Source organism: Setaria italica, chromosome IV, assembly GCF_000263155.2.
Source record: "Setaria italica strain Yugu1 chromosome IV, Setaria_italica_v2.0, whole genome shotgun sequence".
Classification (NCBI taxonomy): Eukaryota; Viridiplantae; Streptophyta; class Magnoliopsida; order Poales; family Poaceae; genus Setaria; species Setaria italica.
The window spans coordinates 9,327,587-9,348,652 of NC_028453.1; the positions used below are offsets into that span (position 1 = coordinate 9,327,587).

Here is a 21,066-nt window from a genome sequence, read left to right on the forward strand (position 1 = left end):
AATCCTTTTGTATTAACTCGTGGGGGACCCTTTTATCCCGATTGGAAACACCAAACGGGATAAAAGACTCCCTTTTATCCCGGTTGGTATTACAAACCGGGATAAAAGGGTTCGAGGGATTTAGTCCTCTTTCAGCCACCCCGTTGGGACCCTTTTATCCCGGTTTGAAACACCAACCGGGATAAAAGGCCTCTCAGGGTCTTTTTTTTCACTAGCCTTTGCAACCGGGATAAAAAGTCCCGGTTGGTGAGCCCCCCCACCAGTGACCGAGCTTTAGTCCCGGTTGGTGAACCTTTTGTCCCAGGCTAACTTTAAACCGGGACAAAATGGGATGCATGGAAGGTGAGTTCTCTACTAGTGACATAATGCACTCATTGATAACAGTGACTCTAGCCATACATGTTTATTTCAGGCCACAAAAGCAAACTGAACAGCTAACTGCATCGTTGAGGAAGAAGCACCAAAATCCAAAAGTCAACCTCCATGACAGCCTGCTAGAAATGCCAATCAACCTCGTACCAACGATTCTGGAAAAAGAAAACAAGCAGTAAGTTAGCTTAATCAATATAATTAATAGTGCCAATAAGAAAAAGAAATTCATGACAGATCTTACATGAGGTTATTAGCAAAAAAAAATACTAGTGGGGAGCCCTATGGCCAAAACACTGCCAAATGTGCTCAATTAAATCATCTTTAAGTTGAGTGTGGATAAAGTGAGCACGGATAGCAGAATTTCTACGTCGAACATCATTGAAGTATGGGTTACTGTTTGTGGCCTTTTGCATTTCAGGAGGAAGAACAATTGATTCTCCAGGAATTGCATTCAGATCAATAGACTCCTTAGCCATTTATCCCTCATCTTCCACTATCATGTTGTGGAGAATAACACAAGCTTTCATGATCAGTCCAATAATCCTTGTGCTCCAAGATCGTGCTGTACGACGCACAATGTTGTAGCGAGCTTGCAGAACGCCAAAAGCACGCTCCACATCTTTCCTTGCACCTTCTTGTTCTGCTGCATACACCTTGTGCTTGTCTAGTTGAGGTGAATTTATAGACTTCACAAAGGCTGCCCATTCTGGGTAAATTCCATTGGCTAGGTAATAACCAGTGTTGTATTGCCTACCATTGACAGAATACTGAATCCGAGGAGCTTCACCCTTTATCGCCTCAAGAAACAAAGGGGACTGATTAAGCACGTTGATGTCATTATTAGACCCAGCAACACCAAAGAATGCATGCCAAATATGGAGGTCATGTGAAGCTACCGCTTCAAGGATCATGGTTGGGAATCCATAGCGACCAGTGGTATATTGCCCCTTCCATGCTGTTGGACAATTTTCCCATCGCCAATGCATGCAGTCAATACTACCCAACATTCCAGGGAATCCACGAGACTCTCCAACTTGGAGCAGACGCTCCATGTCTTCAGCTGTAGGACATCGAAGGTACTTGGAGCCGAAAACTTCAACCACCCCTTGCACAAATTTTTCCAAGCACTCAAGGGCAGTGCTCTCTGCAACCTTTAAGTACTCATCAAGCATGTCAGCTGCAGTCCCATATGCAAGCATACGGATTGCTGCTGTGCACTTTTGCAGTGGTGAAAGCCCCGGGCGATCAGTACAGTCTACCCTTTGAGTGAAATAGGGAGACCAACTGCCCAGGGCATCCACAATGCGTAGAAAAACATGCCTTCTCATCCAAAATCTTCTACGAAATATTGCATCAGAATATAGAGGCTCTTCTGCAAAATAATCAGCCACAAGTCGTTGAAGAGCACCTTCACGATCCCTGTTGATGTACTTTTTGGTTCGACGCCTAGATGAACTACCTACCATCTTTGCCTTAATCTTCGTAAAAATCCGGCTAGCAAGAGTGTCGGCGTCTCCAACCTCCTTATGGCGTGCTGGGGCCTTGTGTTTGCTTGGGCCTTGGCTGTGCTACCGAGGCTAGTTGGCGACTTCATTGTCGTTTCTTGGGGCATCATTGTTGTTGGCTGCAGCACCTCTGCTGCCTTCTTGGTGAGCCGTGATGCAAGGAACAGACGGAATTGGTGATTCTTTGTCGAGTAGCTTCTAGGCTTGCTTCGCGAGTTGTGCAATTAGTCCGTTGCCGCACTACACAAGCTGAGCTGTGGCTTCGTTGTCCCTGTCTTGAGGCATCAACGTTGTTAAAAGATTAATTGAGGCGATTGCCGCAAGTGGAGTACTGTGCTCTTGAGCCTGAACTGCATCGAAAGCTCTTTCAAGGTTTGTGATGGGAATATTTGTAGCCATCGACTACCGTCGCTCGGCTCGAGTAGCATTGCGCATCCTTCTTTGGTTTCTGATCAGAGGTTTCATTTTGTGGGGTGTCAGCTATAGACTCATCTTCTGAGATGTTGTTGAGTTGTGCTAATCGCCTGGGGGTTCTATTCTGCCTAGTACCCGGGTTGTTATTTTGAGTAATAACAAGGACTTCCTTGTCCGGGTAGTAACTTCCGGAACTTGACATTGCAATCTCTGTGGAACTTTTCTCGCGGTTGGATGGGAGTGGGACACCCTCTTGATATGGGAGGTTGTCTATATGAGCGACAAGGCGCGAGTCGTAGTCGCGGGCAAGAAGAGATGGTCTCAAACCTGGCCAATGTACGAATCTGCCTTGTGACATTGAAGTTATTACCAATCCTTGGGCTGGACCAGATAATGGTATTTCTGGCGGATAAACTGAGTCGGAGTCATCGTCGTCGTCGTGCCCGAGTTCGAGTTGAATTCGAGTAAGAAAATCCTGGTGGACTTCGGCTGCATTGCGGAGTCCGTGCGGAAACCGTTTTGGAGTCGAAACTGGCTTGGGAGTGACTGGGAACGACTAGTTCGAAGCCAAGTTGAGTCCGACGCGTAGTCGAACTCGAGTCCGACGCGTAGTCGAACTCGAAGTTGTCAACTTTGAAATCTTGGTTTTTTCCGACCAGACCCTCTGATTTCTTCTCCTGGGCGTTGATGATCTGGCGTCGGAACGAGCCAGCGCCATCGGCGATGCAGAGCCAGGATCCGAAAATGAAGGTTGCGCCTTCGATGATGAAGACGGGCTTGATGATGACCGTTGCCATTGAGTTCGCGCTGAGAAACTCGACGAGTTCCCCTACCTGGCGCGCCAGCTGTCGGCGTTTTAGACCGGCAACCCGCCTAGGGGGTACCCTAGGTGGTCTTTTGTGCAGTAAGGATCGTCGAGAATCAAGGAATCAATGGTGACGCAAGGAACACGATTTAGACAAGTTCGGGCCGCTAGATCGCGTAATACCCTACATCCTGTGTGTTGGTTTGTATTGATCTTGGATGAACCAGAGTTGTTCCTTTTTTGAGGGGGTCCCTGCCCGCCCTTATATGCATGGGAGAGCAGGGTTACAAGTCTGAGTCCTAGTCGAGTACTACTACAGAGTTCTACTCGGTTATGGCCCGAGTAGTTTTCCATACACATACTTGACTAGTCCGAGTGGGATACGCCTATCCCGTCCTGATCATATCCGAGTACGTCCCAACAGTGGGCCGTCCAGGGTCTACTCGTGGGCCTGGGATGCATGCCCGACAAAGAGAGTCGAGGGCTTGTTGCTCAGCTGAGAACTCTTCTAAAGGGTCTACAGAACCATTGGATTGATCCGACATGTTTGGAGACAAGTTTAGAAAGGGGTATAGAGGTTGGAGAGTTTAGGCTGTTGTGCATATATGCAGCCATACTGGTCATGTATATATACTCGCACAAAGGACAAATGCGTTTTGACTACTACACCAAACTGGTCATGTAATTAGTGGTACTGCATGATAATTCACAAAGCATTGGTAATAGATGTTGACTGACTAAATTTAGTGGTACTGCATGATAATTAGCAATGCATTTATACATGTTGACTGGTGTAAAAAAAATAGCAGTAAACAAAGTACCTTAGTTATTGTTACCGGCCAATTTCTCCCTTAGCATCTTCAAGGCAAGGACATGCTCAGCTCTAATATCCTCTGTCATCTCCCTAGTGTCCATACACAAGAGTTTTTGATATGATTCCAGTAAAGCGGCCTCCCTGTTAAGCCTTGCTGTCTGAAACTTCTTTTCAGAAATGCGTTCTTGTGCCTCTACGAAATCTTCCTGTCGTTTTTTTGTTGCTGCTTGAATGTCAATGAATTTCTTCAAGTCTTCATCATAGGATGTTTCATCATCATCGCTGACTCTACCTTTACCATTGCGTTTTTTCTTAGCTTGTTGTGTCCCCATAGGACGTTCTAATTCTCCTACAGCTTCTGGTGTCCTTGAGGTGCCAATTGCCTCATCTTCACCATCCAAACTCCTTTTATTTGGGTTTTCAAGTTCTTCCAAAACTGCATGCCACTTGGGTTCATCACGAAGAATCTTCCAGCAGTGCTCAACTGTGAATGGTCCTTCCTTATAGTCATCCAAATAAAACTGCTTAGCCATGTCTTTTAGCTGCTCATCTGAATATCCACTAAGATAAATTGAGGTAGCCTTCTTCCAACTTCCGCAGAAAAATGCCACCCATCTCTTAATTTTTGTCCAGCGATCTTTGAGATGTTTCACCTCTCTTTTTCGGTTTGTAGGTGTAGTCTTATTGTAGTGTCCATGTACATCACCCCAATACTTCTCATTTTTCTTGCAATTCCCATTGATTGGGTCATTTGAGTGGATCAGCCATGCACTGACCTGAATTTAGGATGCATGATTAGTTGTAGGTTCATATATTTGTGTAGCTACAAAAATAAAGTGAGTGATACAATTTTACTTACTAGCCTCACGTCCTCATCTGGATCAAATACAAGGCGCTTTGCAGTCCTGCCATCGTTTCCATCATCTAAGTTGATGATGGTTTTGCCTTTCGATCTCTTTTTAGAATTTTGGTTTCCTGAGTCATTTTTTGGTGGTGCTAATTGAGATTCCTTTCCCATAGGTGGCCATGGTGCCGAAACATGAGGAAAGAATGGTTGTCCAGATTGTAAAATGCTCATAAAACCACCAGGTGGATAGTAATCCATACCACTGGAAAATCAAGCAACCCATATCATTAGTTCTAATGAAACTAATATAGCTAGTGAACTAACTGTTTCTGAACATTACTTCTAATAAAACTAATATAGCTAGTGAACTAACTGTTTCTGAACATAATAAAATGACAACTAGTGCAGTAAGAAAATTACATGGAAAAAAATAAAACTTACCAATTTGTGGATGTGGCTGCTGAAGATGTGGCTTGTGGCAAAGGTCCAGGCCACCATGCTGCAGAGTCATGCCATTCGGCCATTAGTTTAGACAAACACTTTATCAAGAAATCAAGATAAACTTCCACTAAATATCTAAAAAATTAATAAGTAGCAGGAGTGACTTCATTGATTTTTTTCTAGCTTACTGCTATGCATCTAGCTAAATATAGAAACCAAGAGCGATTACCTGATGGACCTCCTATATTTGGAATAGAAGAACCACCACCAAGAAGTGCAGGATCATGCGTAGGCACTTGAATAGCAGAAGCAGGGGCGGATCCCATCCGAGCAGATCCAGTCTGGTGTGGTGGCAAGGCCATCTCTCGCTTCCGGCGGCTCATCACCAGCAGCGACAAGGATCTCGTGCGCTGGAACTGAATCGAAAGAGTCAAGCACTAGAGCTGGATTGTGGAATAAGATAGATGGGAAGATATGACGGAAAAGAAGAGGAACAGACCTTGCTTTTGACACCTCCAGAACTAAATCGGAAGAGCAAGGGCGGGAGAAGGTGGATTGTGGAGGGGTTTTTGCACGCCGTGGACGGATTTTCCCGCGCAGTGACGCGGGAGAGAAAATGGATTCCCGCGCAGCGAATCTGAAAACGCTAGAAGAATAGCTAGCAAATGGCGATGAAGCTGGCGATTTGGCGCATCGTCGCGTGTGCGAGCTGAGCGACGAGCAAGTTGCCAACTCGAATATTTTTGCATCTTCTCTTTCCTCCACATAGGATACATGCTGAGTGTACCAAATAGCTAGCTGACTCGGCACCATTGCGGATGCCCTAAGTGTCAACTATTTGGTAGTCGATCTCAAGGTGGTTGCTCCGGGAACCATTGCAAGATGATTTTTTGTAGAAAATGGAAATACATGCTACCTCTGCTATAAACGCACGCAACTAAGTTCTTACAAATTCTTTAGCTCAATAGCTAATCATTGAAAGAATAAATAAAAGTTCTTTAGCTCAATAGCTGATCACTGAAAGAATAAATAAAAGGAGGAAGAGTACATAAGAAGAGAATAATTTTAAACAATGTCTAATATTGCTTATCCATCCACTCGTCCAAAGCCTCAATTGCTCTGCTTGTCAAACGAACGGTCTCATTATGTCCTCCCACCACGTTAATAAATCGCAGCCAATATATTCTCCCAAAGGTAAACTCAAAGCGACGTAGGAAGATCACCCACGAGCAGCCGAGCAAGAACAGAGAATGCCGAAACACTAGATGGATCTCCACGACAACGCCTTCATGAAGAACATGATGCCAATAGTGCCATCATCGTCGGCCCGAGTATGGGGCTGGGTTTACACCTGAAGATCGAAATATGACCATATAGGGAAGTGCAAACAAGTCACCTATAAGGAGGTAGCGGCACCCGCAGGCATCACTGACAACGCTTTCACCCCGACCTCCACCACACCATATCAGCAATAGCCTAAGAAAAAAAAGTACGAAAGGTACCTCACCGAGGTGCTGATGGTACCGAGCATACCCGCGACTGTAGGCCATCATTATCGATAGCCATCCATCGCCGAAGCGACTCACGCCCACCGTGCTATGGCAGGGCGCTGGTCACGGCAAGGCCTAGATGCATATATCGTGTCATGGCCGATACCGTGCCAAGTCCACCATGCTGCCACCCAGTCGCACATCTGATGAGGTCCGACCATGCTGCCATCCTATCGCATACTGATGAGGTTCAACTGGAAGGGTTGATGGTCACGGAATCCGGGCACAAGGTTGCTCAAACCCACGCAATGCAAGATGATGCTGTTATTAAAACATCTCCAACATACTGGCAAAACTTAGCTTAATCATATCGTGTGCTTCTTACCGATCTGCAGCAAAAATCTTCTCACAATTAGGGTTGCGAATTGGTGCCGCTTAAGGGTCACCAATGACCTTAGTTCAATTAACTAAAGTAGTTATATAGAGAAGAAGAGAGTATGCTTTATGGCTAACATCCTGGGACAGGCTCAATACGAAACAATAATCGCACACACAAGTGGGCATGCAATCCGTTTTCTTGATTTCTTCTTAATGTTCGGGTATTGATTTGATTGCACATGGAGAATTGGTTTTGGGATATTTGTGCTTGTTATGAGTTATTTCTTGCTCGCGCTGCACTGATTTTTCTTTTTAAATGGATCGGTCACAAGAAGCAGCGAGCTCCTTACGAAATATCAGGAAATCCGTACAGGTCTATGGAGCTCACGTTTGGTAGTGTTGACCTTGGATTCTATCTTATACTAGTTTGAGAGGAGAAATTTGCATGATTTCCTTTTGCCTTTGTTCTCCTTTTTCTTTCTTTTTAATTTTGCCCTTGCCTATATTATTTTGTATTTTTTTGCATGTAGCTTTGCCTTAATCTGTTTTCCATTTTCAATGAATCCATATAAGATAGAGAATCCTCTGCCTTCTGCTAGTTTCATAAAAAAAAATGCAAGTACGCATGCTGCCTGCTGGGCAGCGATGCTAGCGGTGGGACTGCAGGCAGGTTTGCCGGGGCTCAAAGCAAACAGGTCCATATAGCACAAAGTATTTGAAGGGGCAAAACGAGGAGCATCAACGTTCAACGATAACAGGTAGCTGCATGATCGATCTAAACCGCGCGGTCCAGAGATGTACTCATGATCTACACTACACGCCTAGGCATCGCCGTACTCACTGATCTCATCATCTCCTCTTCCTCAGGATGTGCTGCAGTATCTCGTTGAAGGTGTCGACCGGCCCGGGCAGGCAGAAATGGACGCAGTCCGCCGCCATCCACGGCTGCACCTCGTGCGCGAAGGGGTCCCGGTGCATGTACGCGCCGGGGTGCCCGTCCGGCCGCATGATCGCCAGCTTCGTCACGTCCAGCACCTCCACCTTCGTCGCACTGCCCTCACCGTTCCTCGCCCTAGCGGCCTCCGCCTCCTCGTAGACGAGGCCGACCAGCTCCCTGTCGAGGTAACGCAGCTCCTGCTCCCCCTCCCTGTACGGCTTCTTCCTCGGGCACATGGTGGCGAGCGTGTCGCCTTCGTACTTGTGGCCCGGCGAGAGGGTCGCTAGCACCACGGTCCGCGGCCGGCCGCCGGAGCTCAGACGGTCCAGCGCCGTCCGGTACGCCATCCTCATCGGCCGGGCGTAGCCGATATCCGTCGCCGGGTCGAGCTCGTCGTGGGCGTGGTGGCCGATCACCTCGCCGTTTTTGTAGTAGATGGCGCCGTTCAGCGGCCAGTGGCCGGTGCCGAGCACGACCACGTCCATGGTGTCGGCGTCAGCGCCCCACCGGTCGTCGGGCGCGTCGAGGTGGACGTGGTTCACGTTCTGCGGCAGGGTGTCGTTGCGCGCCTTGCCCGTGGCCCTGGCGAGGAACGGCGCCCAGTAGAAGGAGACCGTGACGCCGTGCGACGGGAACGCCCAGCGCCACAGGTCGGGCTTGCGGCTGCGCGGGTAGTCGGGGTCCCGGTACACGACGCGGTGCGGGAACTCGGCAGCGAGGAGGCAGGCGAGGGACTGCGCCTGGTTCCGCGCCATGGAGTCGCCGACGAGGGCCACGTGCTTGCCGCGCGCCGCCGAGAGGAAGGCCTTGGCGTCGAACGCCGGCAGGTGGCAACCCGCCGGCTGCCACTGCCAGTCGAGGTAGCCCGTGTCGGGGCGCCCGTTGCGGATGCAGTTGTGGCTGTCCTTCACATCGCACTCCGTGCCGTTGTACCGACGCGCGTGGCCCGGCGCGTACACCCACCTCCCATCAGAGTAGTTGCAGCTCCGGGGACTGCAATGAAATCAAAAAAAATTAAACCGAGCTCGCATATGCTGCAAACGTGTAAGTAAGATCTGTGCGAATGCAAGGATGTTTGGATACACCCTCAGTACCTATCACATCGAATGTTTAGATACTAATTAAAAGTATTAAATATAGTCTAATTACAAAACTAATTGCACAGATGGAGTCTAATTCATGAGACGAATCTATTAAGCCTAATTAGTCCATGATTTAACAATGTGGTGCTACAGTAACCATTTGCTAATAATGGATTAATTAGGTTTAATAGATTCGTGTCGCGAATTAGTACAAGAGTTCTGCAATTAGTTTTATAATTAGCCCATGTGTAGTCCTCCTAATTAGCGTCCGAACATTTGATGTGACCCTTCTACAGTTTAGCATCTCGTATCAAACACCTTCTAAGAAGGGACTCGCGCACCCAGATGAGACGAAGTTGTAGGTGTCGTCGACGTACTGGAGCAGAGGAGAGAGCACGGCATTCTGAGGCCCTGTTTGTTTGGGCTTTCAGCCAGCTTTCAGCCCCCAGAAGCTGAAAGCCCAAACAAACAGCCAGCTTTCGACCCTAAGTTTTCATGGGCCAGAAGCTATGGAAAGCCACGTTACAATGGAAAGCTGGAAAGGAGGAAAAACGGAGCTTCTGGCGAGCTTTCCGGGTTATTTACCCGCCTGCCATCGGTAAAGTACCGAATCGGTACGTTTCTTTTTTTCGCATCCGCCTCCTCCTTTGCGTCGCGCCGCCCTCCGCATCCCGCACCGCCGTCCCTCCGCTCCTGTTCGCGCCGCCCGCCCGCTGCCCCTGCTCGCGTCGCCCGCCGCCGCCAGCTCGCGCCGCCCGCCGCCCACTGCCTTCCCTCCACCCCAGGTGGCGCCGCCCGTCGCCGTCAGCTCGCGTGGCCCGCCTCCTTCCCTCCACCCCTGCTCGCGCCGCCCGCCGCCTTCCCTCCACCCCAGGTTGCGCCGCCCGTCGCCGCCAGGTTACGCCACCCGCCACCGCCAGCTCCACCCCAGGTCGCGCCGCCCGCCGCCCTCACCTTTCTCGTCCTGGGAGCCTGCTCGTGCCAGAGCATAGCGGCCTCGGAGATCCAGAGCATAGCCGGCAAGGCCGCTGGAGGAGGAAGACGGCGGCCACTGGCGTCGAATAGATGCGATTGCGAGGCTTCCGCTTTCAGAAAGCTGGGTTGCCAAACAAACCTCAGCTTTCAAAAAGCTAGCTTTCGAAAAGCCACCATTCCACGACGAGAAGCTGAATGTCAGCTTTCGGAAAGCAAAAGCTCAAACAAACAGAGCATGAGTGCCGGGGGGAGCGCAGCAGAGGAGATGGAGGAGAGCCAAAGGAAACGAAACCGCAGGCCAGCCAAGCGCAGACGGGTCTGGGCACGAAATAGCCTGAATTGCCGGCTTTGGCAGACCATGTCGTCTTCTGCTTGTTGGGATGCAGCGGCGGCTGCTCGTGCGCTCCCATGTCGAGGTTGCTACTGTGCTAAGCTCACCGGCAGGGTTGTGGTTTTGCTCAACTTAGCAGGGGGTTATAGCTGCTAGTTCGATGATCATGTCAGTTGACATCGTGGGAGCCGCACCGTTTATGGATCTGGAACCTAAGGTTGGCTAAACTTAAATGAAGAGTCATGGTTAACACTTGACAGAATCTCATTTGTCATGGTACCTAAGCCATTAGAATTCTAATGTAAGATGATCCAATTATGTTACACGGATAAACAGCGGCTATGGGAAATGAGCAATACAGCCACCATGATTCTTGTAACGAACCATTGGAGATTTTTTTTTTTTTTGCTACTATGGCATATGCATCATTATAGAGTCTGGGAAAAACATCAAAATTTGTAAAATTGGCAATAAAAATTATAAAAACTATTTTATGACTCCAGCTTCAAAGGAAGGGAACTTATCACCTCATATAGTGTACGTTCTGCAATAGAATATCATAATATATTCCATTTCACCATTTGTTATTATATATATGCACCAAGGACTAGATTACCAATTCAATTAAGAAGAAATTCCTGAATCGTCTTAGTCACTAGTTTAAACACTAAAATAAATTTAAACGAGATAATTGAAACATAGTGAAAAAGTAGCGCAGGAAATAACGGTAACCACTAGAGATTTTAATTCATCACGGAATATATATTTGTGGTTATCCATGCTATCTTGGTCAACTTCACCATGTAACTAGTAAGAGAGGTGTAAATTATGGTTGTTTGGCACAGCTCTTGCTCCTGCTAAAATGGTGTTGGCTCATCTGGTGGAGAGACTTTTTTGGCTCTAGCTTATCTAATTCGAAAAAAATTGGTATAAAATTTTCTCCTAGATTTTTTAGATTATTGACAAGGACTTAAATTAGTCTTTAGATATATTTATGAGGCAAGATGGCGACACGTTTGTTTAGTTTAGAAACAAATATTGGAGGTATCTTAAATTAAAATTTTAATTTAGAAGCAAGTATTTAGAGTATTTATTATTTTCAAATGACAACTGGGTAATTTGGAAGAAAATATTAGGGACATGTTGGGTTATTTTTTCTAATGATGATGTTGATTAATTTAGAAACAAAGTCTATCAACTCAATGGTTCGATGTATCGTATTTGTTTTTAAGAATTTCTAGAATACCTTCCTTTTTCTAGTATGTCTCACATAACGTGGAGGTGCTAAAATGTTATTCCAGTTTGAAATAGCAATATCAGGAGTACTTATTATCATATATCATTTGGAGCAAGCCTCTAGAGACTTCTAATGAGTTTCTAAGACTTATGTATCAACAAGTTCATTTTCATTTTCCGCGTACAAATTTATGGGGCCTCGATTGGTTAGGTTTTTTTATGGGACATATTCATCAACAGTCTTTAACTCAACACAGGCTTATTTATAGCTATTTAATAATGAGCGATATACCCGTGGACAATATATAAGATGCCTATGGTAACTTTATTAGTATCAAGATATGCCATCTCAATCCATCGGAGGTGCTTATATTTAGGAAAATTTTATTTGCATACGTGCATGTATGAGTGTCTACATGTGTATTGTGTTTTTTGGAAAATGTTTCTTTTTCCACGTCTAATAAACCATTTTTTCTTAATTCTGAACCCATGCATGCACCCAAACCCATATCTACGTCTCCAAAAGATTGGACCAACATAACTGACGAGGAACGACGACCACATCAATTCACTAAAGTTGACCGTTCATCAGGCGTAGCAGTGACACGCTACATGTCATACGCGCGCAAGCGCAACGCAAAATGGCAGGTGCACGTGCACACTCGTATGAGTATTGCTCCTGCCAACCACGTACTCTACCTCTTGGTCAGGAGCTGCAGCAATATCTCATTAAACGTGTCCACCGGCCCGGGCAGGCAGGAATGGAGGCAGTCGTTGAGCATCTTCTCCGGCTTGCCGGGCGCGAACGGGTCCCTGTGCATGTACGCGCCGGGGTGTCCGTCCGGCCGCATCGTCGCCAGCTTCGTCACGTCCAGCACCTTGATCGTCGTCGCCCCGCCGTCGCTCCTCGCCGCCGCCGCGGACGCCTCTTCTTTAACGACCCTCCTGAGCTCCGCGGCCTCGCCGTCCACCTCCTTCTCCTCATCCTTGTACGGGCCCTTCCTCGCGCACGTCGTGGGGTCGTCCCACGCCTTCTCGAAGTGCGACGGCGATATGGTGGCCAGAACCACTGTCCGGTCGCCCCGGGCGTCGCCGCCGCCGCCGGAACCGATGAGGAGTCGGTCCACCGACTTCCGGATCACCTCCCGGAACGGCGAGACGAAGCCGATCTCAGTGTGGTTGGATTCCGGGAGCATGTGCACGCCGAGCACCTCGCTGCCGTTGTAGAACATGGCCCACTTCAGGAACCAGTGGCCCGCGCTGACCACCGCCACGTCCATGGTGTCGGCCTCCGCCGACCACCGCTCGGCGAGCGTGTCGAGGTACACCGAGCTGTAAGGCAGGTGGTAGTCGTCCACCCTGCCCGTGGCCCGCGCCAGGAACGGCGCCCAGTACACGGACACCGTCACGCCGTGCGACGGGAACGCCCAGCGCCGGAACTGGAACACGCCGGGGTCGGCGTCGCGGTACACGAGGCGGGACGGGAACGCCGACGCGCCGAGGAGGCAGACCAGCGACTCGGCCTGGTTCCGCGCCATGGAGTCGCCCACGAACGCGACGTGCTTGCCGCGGACCGCGGCGAGGAACGCCGCGGCGTCGAAGGCCGGCAGCTCGCACCCCGCCGCCGCAGGCTGCCACCGCCAGTCGAGGTAGCCGGTGTCCGGGCGCCCGTTGCGGACGCAGTTCTCGCTGTCCTTGACGTTGCATTCGGTGGCGTTGTACCGGCGCGCGTGGCCCGGCGCCCACACCCACTGCCCCTCCGAGTAGTCGCAGCTCTGCCCGCCTCCCTCCGGCCTGCATCAAACAAGGAACATGGGAAATACAAAGGCTGCAAGTGCAAGAGCTTTTCGAGTAGGTGACGGCGGTTTAAGCAACATTCACGAACACTGATGACACCGAGGCGGAGGAGGTGTTGAAGTGCTGGAGCAGAGCAGAGAACACCTCTTGTTGGGTGCCGGCGGGGGAGCAGCAGAGGAGGTGGAGGAGAGCCAAGGAGAGGAAGCCGCAGGCGAGCCAAGCGCAGACGGGTTTGGAGAGGAAATAGCCCGGATTGGAGCTGTTCGTGCTGGGAGACGATGGTTTCTGGCTGTGGGGATGAAGTGCTTGGCACGCTCCCATCTCCTTGATTTGCACGGCAGGATCAGGGGAGGTGCTCTGTTTCACGACGATGTGTTGTTGCCGGGCCACCGACGATGTGTCCCGGGCTCCCGGCCCTGGATTCGGGAATCGTTAGGGAAATGGAACAAGTGCAGCTCGATGTCTGGTACCAAGGTAGAAGCACGTGCACGCACACCACACGACTGTGTACATTGAATGCACGCACAAGCAAGCACTCGAGTTTCCATGATTTTCAACCTTTGTCCCAACTCCAGGCCTTTCTTTTGCCGGGCAGGCCTCAAAAGAGCCCGTGGCGTTGGCCATTGGGCTGGGCTGGCCCGACGTGAAGGGCTACGTAATTCCTTCCTCTATGAAAACATTACGGAATTCGAAATCATTGTGTTGTCTTATATTCTCCCGACTAGAGCTTAGTTCGAGTCGGAAACGGACCTCTTCATCAACCTCTACATACACGATACACCAGGGACATCCATGATCCATCCAATCAAGACAAGATCCGGAGCCAGATCAATTTTGTATCATCTGAGACCATGCGGATTCCTGATCTCTACCCGTCCTCCCTTAATCCGCCCGCCCTCTCCGCCGACGACGCCGCCGCTGCCCAGGAGAAGCTCCCCTGGGTGCTCCTCGAGCGGAAGGCCTACGTCGCCAAGCGCAACAACGCCACCACCGCCTTCTCCGTGACCTGCAACGGCAAGCCGATCCAGGCCACCTTCTGCCCTCGCCGCCCGCCGCTCGTCTCCTACGTGTGCCTCCACAGCCCAGACGTCGCCGAGATCCACTACGAGCCGAGCATCCTCGCCGCGGAGGAGGAGTTCGTCCTTCTCAGCGTCACAGTCTGGCCTGAAGGGTTCGAATCGATGGAGACGACGCCGGCGTCCTGTGCTACCGCGACGACCACACGGGCGGTAGGAAATGCATTGTGGCCGTGCTTCGCCATGAATATTGGAGGCACCCCGCCGGGCAGTTCGACCTCTGCCTCTACGACTCCAAGCGGGGACACTGGACGACCCACGACGTGTCGCTGAACAAGCCGCAGATGCGGCGGCGCCGCCGCGGCAAGAAGCGCTTTTACCATAACAACTCCACGGTTGTTGGCGGTAGGAGGGGACGCCGGCACCATGGCCTTTGTCGACCTCTGGCGGGGCATCCTCTTCTGCGACGTGCTCAAGGTGGAGGACGAGGCCGCGCGGCGAACGAAGGGCGAACCCATGCCCCTGGTCCGCTACGTCGCGGTGCCGGAGCCCCTCCTCCAGAGGAACGACGACGACGATGACGATGGCAACGACGACGACGAGCTCGAGGGCGACGCGCACCGCTACCGGAACATCGCCGTCGTGGGGGACCGCCTCAAGTACGTCAAGCTGCAGCCTCATCGGAGACCAACGAATGACATCATCTACCACAGTGATGGCTTCGTCACTGATGGCTACTTCATCCATGGCTGGATGGCTGCTACATGGAGCAGGCCTGCTACGTGTTCCTCGTCATCATCAGACGACAACCGTTGGCGCCAGGACACCAGCATCGGGGATTCCTCCACAAGTCTCAAGGTTCCGAACAGCCTGAATTTCAAGAGCCTTACAAGAAGCGGCAAAAGCTTCGAGAGTTTTGATGTACGTCAGCCCGTGCTCGGCCTGCAAGATGATGCTGACATCGTTTACTTCACAACCTTGAGCCACATCGTGCATGACGACGACAATACGTGGGTGGCTGCTGTGGACACGAGGAAGAAGGAGCTGCTAGGAATGACCGCCTTCACCCTTCAGGACCGGATTCAGGGTCCTGGCGGGGTGGGCTGCAGCCCGGATCCACCCCCTATAATCTCCTTGCACAACTATGAAGAGGCTATGAATTCAACTGAACTCTATGATCTTTACTTAAGAAAAAATAATCCCAGGAGGCTGATATACGAGGCTAGTTCACAAAATGTTGTGTCTGCTAGCTTCTTATTGCCTTTGTGATTTGATCTTTGTGTTTGGACACCGACTCCATACACCAGTTCAGCCCGGGTCATGACCGATTTCTGGCTCCACCCCTGGCTGCCCTCTCTGGAGCGCCAAGATGCGTGGTACTTCGCTTACGTGCACAGCAGGGTATCCAAGCCTCTGAGATGAGCACTTGTTTCTTCTGAGGGTTAAATCTATTGTGTGATTGCATGTAGTGTAGGATTCAGAGCTTGATTGGTTGGGTTCCAATTCTTGCCAAGTCAAAATCAAGGCATGCCAAAACTAGGGCATGCTAAAGTTAGGGTAAGAAATTTTGGTATCCATTTGGTTTGTATGGCAACCAATACTTTTCACCCTTTCGAGTGACTTGCCTTAGTTTTGGCTATAAATATTGGCATACCAATTTTTGGTAATGAACCAATTGATAGTCAAAATTTCTAGGCGTGCCATGATTTTGGTTGGGCAAAAATTGGAACCCAACCAATGGGGCTCTCAGTTGCTTGGTTACTTTACCAAACATAGTACAAACGATGATATATGCTTAGATAGGTCATTGAGGGTCGTTCGTTATATTGCTGATGATGCTTAGTTGGGCTGCTATTGTAATTTGCATGGGGGAACCCGTCATATTGAAATAGCACCGTGAAAATCAGTCGTTTCCGATCTTGGAAATTAAAAACACGGAAGGGATATTAGCACCGTGAAAAATAGCCAGATTTGTTAGCCCGCTACGAAGCCAGGTGAATGAGGCCCATAGGAACTGTAGTGGGCTACGCGGGGAGGCGGCGGCGGCAAAGTGAGGAGGCTAGACCTTGCGGGCCACAATAGAGCCCGTGGAATATGGGCTGTAGAATTGTGCGGATGTTGAGTTCACAGTTAAAGTTTCCGCACATCCGGCACAGACAAAGGCGATGCGGTCGTAAACCCCACGTTCCACGGCGGTTGACGCGGCGGGACGACGACGGTGGAGATGCCACCACCATACTCCAAGATTGCAGTTTTGCAAGCCGCTAGTTGCTGCCACATTCAGCCATGGTAGCGGGCTCCGATCCGGGTGACAACAAGCTCGGCACGCCGCCGCATTCGTGCGATCCCGTCGGTCTAGCAGATCACCGACACAAACAAGCCGCCGGAGGATCGATACGAGACAGAGGCATCCTATTCCTAGCAAGCATGCTCCTTTCAAGGTTTGAGCGAACAGCCGACCGCAAACAAAGCAAGCCAACACGCCCTAGGAGACTTCCGGGGGCGGTTACGCACAAAGTGCTCCGGATCAAACGTGGGGCACATGCCGCGCCGGCGCATGAGGAAACACCTGCATATGGCATGCAGGCATGGCCTCCGAGAAGTTCAGTCAGGGTCAAATGTCTGCATGATAAATTGGTAATGGTTTCTTTAGGCCATAGTACCTGGTGCAAACAAGAATTATAGTTTGAGGAGACTACCAGTACCACAAGAATTCAGAGAGGAGCTTCTCGGATCTCCTCCGATATCCAGGGGAATTCGTTCAATTTCAAATCCTTCATTTTTTTTGTTTAGTTTGAGAGAAGTGGAAACCCTTCATTTCCGTTCCCAATCGATCACAGAATGGCCACATTGTAGATTGCCCATTTCCATCTCGAAGATGACCATGGCGTCGTCGGCTCATCCTGAAAATGCCTGTCCTTGAAGGCTTCAGAAAAGCTACAATTTCAGTATCATCACAACTACCCAAAACAAACTTGACCTAGTACCGATGAGTATCTCATATCCTAGTAACCAAGTAATCATATGTATCACATACACAACTGAAAGAATCGTCGATGCACGTGCATTTCGATCCAAATCTTTGGAGCGAGCACATGAGACATGAGCAGACATGCCTGTCGTCTTCATGTCTCGCGCGGCGCGGTCACCGGAGGACGGTCTGGAGCAGGATCTCGTTGAACGTGTCCACCGGCCCGGGCATGCACCAGTGCACGCAGTCGTTCTGCACCCTCCTGTCGCCCGCGCCGCCGCCGCCGAACGGGTCCTTGTTCATGTACGGCCCGGGGTGCCCGTCCGGCCGCAGGTTCGCCAGCGCCGTCACGTCCAGCGCCGCGAACCGCAGCCCGGACCCGGCGCCGGCGGCGTCGGCCCCGGACCGCACCGCCTCCACCACGGTCTTCCGCATCTCCGACTCCGTGTACCCCAGCCCCTTCTCGCCGGCCCTGTACGGCCGCTTCTTCGGGCACGCACCGGTCTTGTCCCAGTCCCCCTCGAAGTGCGCCGGCGAGAACGTGGTCAGCGCGACCACCTTCTTCTTCCCCGCGCCGTCGCTGTGCCGCCTGGTGACCTCGGCGAGCGTCCGGTGGATGGCGTCCCGGAACACGCCGAAGAAGTCGGTCTCGGTGTGGTTGAGGTCCGCGCAGTCGTGGCACGCGACGACCCTGCCGCCGTCGTGGTAGACGCCGGGGATCAGGAACCAGTGGCCCACGGACAGGACCGCGACGTCGAGCGCGCCCAGCTGCGACATCCACCGCTCGTCGAACGCGTCCAGGAACACGTTGTTGTGCCGCACGCCCGCGTGCTCCGCCTTCTCGGCGACCTTCACCAGGAACGGCGACCAGAACACGGACACCGTGGCGTTGAACTCCCGGAACACGAACCGTCGGAACCGGTTCTCCTCGCCGTCCCGGTACGCGAGCTCCGGCGGGGAGCGGGACGCGAGGAGGCACAGCAGCGACTCCGCCTGGTTCCGCGCCAGGGAGTCGCCGACGAAGGCCAGGTGCTTGTTGCGGAGCCAGCGGAGGAACGCCTCAGGGGAGAAGGCCGGCAGGTCGCACCCCCGCGGCCGCCACCGCCAGTAGAGGTAGCCGGTGTCGGGCCGGCCGTGCGCCATGCAGTTCTGGCCGTCCTTGATAGTGCCGCAGCTCGTGCCATTGTAGAGCGGTGGCCGCGCTTCCGGCGCCCACTCGCCGTCGGAGTAGTCGCACGGCGGCGGCGCAGGCACTTCTTCCTCGGCTATTCAAAGTCAATGCAAGAAGCCAAGATTAGCTCACAAGAATGCTCCATTTCTCAGCCTAAAGAACTAAAAAAGAAACAAAGTTTTTTCATGACTAATCTTGCATAAGAAATTTCAGAAATCAGATGCCGAAAATCAAGAAATCCAGAAATTGGCACCAAATTTAGAACTAGCATCCATACAGAAACCAAAAATTACTTATGCACGAACTTAATTGGGCTGCAAAATCTTTCCAGGAACAGATTTCTACCACACATTGCAACAACCACCATGAGAAATCAGGAATCAACAGGAAATCCCAATGCTCTACCTTGTCGATTCCCCAACGCTTTATCTCCTTGGTTGGGAGAGGGTGGGGGAGGAAGGGGAAGAAGCTGCTCCGGTGCATCCACCCGAGCTGAGACAACCGCTGCGACCTCCTCCTGCACTTGCGCCACCACCACCGACTTGCCAGATGCGAGCGCGGGGTAGAAGAGCAGGTAATGGAGGAAGGCGAGGGCGACTAGCGCGTACAGGGCGTAGGTGATGAACTGCTTCTTGGGGAGTATGAGCTGGTGGTTCTGGAGCTGGTACTTCTGCAGGAAGTTAGTGACCATGGCTGCAGGCTGCGAGATGTGGCCGTGCTGTTCAGGAGGAGGAAACCATGGCACAAGCAGAGGAGGACGGAAGGGGGGTAATCGAGGAAAGGGAGAGCCGCAGGGTGGGAATTTTTTTTTTCTACTGACGGCACGGTGCGATGGACGTGGACCATGGTCGTGTAGTTTAGCTGGCTCTAGGTAGGCTTGTATTGAATGAACTTCTAGTTGGGTCCAATTAGTTGCAAACTGGCAAGTGGCCGTGAAACATGCCCCCATGTCGCGGCGGACTAACAGGAATATTGGTGGGCCAAAAGAACGAAGGCCCAGACCAACAAATCGAGCCCGACTTCTTTTTGCTGCCAAGATATTTTTTGTTTTTTATATGTGTTTTATATTTCTCTTTTAGAAAAAAATATCAAAAATAACTGCCATATTTTTAATTTTTATATGCATTTCATAATTCACAAAATATTTAATTTCTACGTGCATTTCATAATTCACATTTTCCACTAATATCTACCACATGCCCGCCATGAGAGGCCCCGTCGATGAGTCGATGACGAAGTAGCAGCCTCCATGTACTCTCTCCTCTAGATTGTTTTGGCTCTTTTAGATATATGATTTTTACTATGCATCTAGATATAGGTTATGTCTACATACTTAAAAAAATTTATATATCTAGAAAAGATAAAATGACATACAATTTGGAACGGATACAGTACAAATTATAGCACACGAGTTACAGCACAATTTGGACAGTATGGAGGATTATTATGATATGAAAACATTACAAGTGTCTAAATAAATCCCACAAATCGCACGCGTTAACGACTAGTATCTACGAAACAACATAATACTTTTTATTTCAAGATCCAGGAGATATAAAAATAGACAATTCACAAATCAAATGAAGTGACATGTCATGCAGCTTGACTAACTTTTTCAGTGAACTATCCTGTTCTCAAGCAGATTCTCCAAAACCATCCAAGTAAGAAATCCTTAGCACAATTAGTAATTTCTAAGAACAGTTAAATGCTTCCGGTTTTCAGAAGAAAAAAAGGGTCCTGTATGCCACACTAAACAAATACATCAAACAGAAATGGCTGATGGCATGTTCATTCAGCTTACCCTCCTGACATCCAAAATATGTTAGTTTAAGCAAGAGTAATCGCTTCTCCTTATCCAGCCAAAACAAAGAACAATAAATAACACCAGACATGACAGCGTATGGCTATTTTTCCTGTGAACAATTAACTACAACAAATAACAATGTCACATGTGTCACCATCAAGCATCCATATGTATTTCACAAACTGTAAAAAAAATAACAGACAGCAATACAAGATTCTATTTTTAAGTTACAAGGGATGGCAAAAGTAACTTGTTTTAGCATAATTGATGGCAGCCCTTGCCTTGCATTACAAATAATATAATACATTTACAATGGATTTGTCATTTTCATTCCTTTTTTATTCCGGGTGCTAAAATACTCCAACACTGCCACCTGATCCCAAATCATTCAAGCTAGCCCTTGATACTTCTCTGAAGACAGCATATAGATGGCAACGGGCTCATTATCCGTGGGTAGAGGGTTTACAAACCCGCACTCGCGAGACAAACCCTGTGCCCGCACCCGCGACCCATCACAGGTAAGAAATTGAACCCGCACCCATCACCCGCGGGTACACTGTACCCGTGGGCACACCCGTGCCCGCCGTGGAGGGGCAGGCCGCCGGTGGACGGCAGCGGAGGGGGCGGCTGTTGGGATACGAGGTAGGCTACACTAGTGCAAATCAAAATTTCTACTGCGT

General features: G+C 50.1%; 5 protein-coding genes across 5 annotated transcripts; all 5 read right to left on the minus strand.

The window, feature by feature from the left end:
• Positions 1-848: 848 nt before the first annotated feature.
• LOC105913508 lies at positions 849-1,838 on the minus strand. Its single transcript, XM_012845211.3, has one exon. It carries the CDS (start codon positions 1,836-1,838, stop codon positions 849-851), a length of 990 nt encoding a protein of 329 aa, XP_012700665.2.
• Positions 1,839-3,918: 2,080 nt separating this feature from the next.
• On the minus strand, positions 3,919-5,560 carry LOC101777034. Its single transcript, XM_012845212.1, has 4 exons — positions 5,428-5,560; positions 5,199-5,256; positions 4,770-5,019; positions 3,919-4,686 (listed from the first exon to the last, which is right to left on the minus strand). The coding sequence occupies exons 1-4, from the start codon at positions 5,558-5,560 to the stop codon at positions 3,919-3,921; spliced, it is 1,209 nt and encodes a 402-aa protein (XP_012700666.1).
• Positions 5,561-7,915: 2,355 nt separating this feature from the next.
• LOC101777844 (protein ALTERED XYLOGLUCAN 4-like) lies at positions 7,916-10,470 on the minus strand. Its single transcript, XM_022826067.1, has 4 exons — positions 10,418-10,470; positions 10,040-10,251; positions 9,427-9,496; positions 7,916-8,996 (listed from the first exon to the last, which is right to left on the minus strand). Exons 1-4 carry the CDS (start codon positions 10,468-10,470, stop codon positions 7,916-7,918), a joined length of 1,416 nt encoding a protein of 471 aa, XP_022681802.1.
• Positions 10,471-12,127: 1,657 nt separating this feature from the next.
• On the minus strand, positions 12,128-13,802 carry LOC101778251 (protein ALTERED XYLOGLUCAN 4). The gene is made up of 2 exons (XM_004965023.3): positions 13,513-13,802; positions 12,128-13,421 (listed from the first exon to the last, which is right to left on the minus strand). The coding sequence occupies exons 1-2, from the start codon at positions 13,743-13,745 to the stop codon at positions 12,323-12,325; spliced, it is 1,332 nt and encodes a 443-aa protein (XP_004965080.1). The 5' UTR covers positions 13,746-13,802; the 3' UTR covers positions 12,128-12,322.
• A 3,536-nt stretch (positions 13,803-17,338) lies between these two features.
• On the minus strand, positions 17,339-19,420 carry LOC101778649 (protein ALTERED XYLOGLUCAN 4). Its single transcript, XM_004965024.2, has 2 exons — positions 18,988-19,420; positions 17,339-18,676 (listed from the first exon to the last, which is right to left on the minus strand). Exons 1-2 carry the CDS (start codon positions 19,271-19,273, stop codon positions 17,586-17,588), a joined length of 1,377 nt encoding a protein of 458 aa, XP_004965081.1. The 5' UTR covers positions 19,274-19,420; the 3' UTR covers positions 17,339-17,585.
• Positions 19,421-21,066: the final 1,646 nt, after the last annotated feature.

Coding starts and splice junctions, on each gene's coding strand:
- LOC101778649 (XM_004965024.2), bottom strand. CDS start 19,273: ATGGTCACTAACTTCCTGCAGAAGTACCAGCTCCAGAACCACCAGCTC. Junction 18,677..18,987: donor AGCGTTGGGGAATCGACAAG/GTAGAGCATTGG, acceptor GACTTTGAATAG/CCGAGGAAGAAGTGCCTGCG.
- LOC101778251 (XM_004965023.3), bottom strand. CDS start 13,745: ATGGGAGCGTGCCAAGCACTTCATCCCCACAGCCAGAAACCATCGTCT. Junction 13,422..13,512: donor TCCGCCTCGGTGTCATCAGT/GTTCGTGAATGT, acceptor TGTTTGATGCAG/GCCGGAGGGAGGCGGGCAGA.
- LOC105913508 (XM_012845211.3), bottom strand. CDS start 1,838: ATGGTAGGTAGTTCATCTAGGCGTCGAACCAAAAAGTACATCAACAGG.
- LOC101777034 (XM_012845212.1), bottom strand. CDS start 5,560: ATGGCCTTGCCACCACACCAGACTGGATCTGCTCGGATGGGATCCGCC. Junction 5,257..5,427: donor AAATATAGGAGGTCCATCAG/GTAATCGCTCTT, acceptor ATGACTCTGCAG/CATGGTGGCCTGGACCTTTG. Junction 5,020..5,198: donor GCAGCCACATCCACAAATTG/GTAAGTTTTATT, acceptor TTGATTTTCCAG/TGGTATGGATTACTATCCAC.
- LOC101777844 (XM_022826067.1), bottom strand. CDS start 10,470: ATGGGAGCGCACGAGCAGCCGCCGCTGCATCCCAACAAGCAGAAGACG. Junction 9,497..10,039: donor AGGCTCCCAGGACGAGAAAG/GTGAGGGCGGCG, acceptor CCAAACAAACAG/GGCCTCAGAATGCCGTGCTC. Junction 8,997..9,426: donor TACAACTTCGTCTCATCTGG/GTGCGCGAGTCC, acceptor ATTTCATTGCAG/TCCCCGGAGCTGCAACTACT.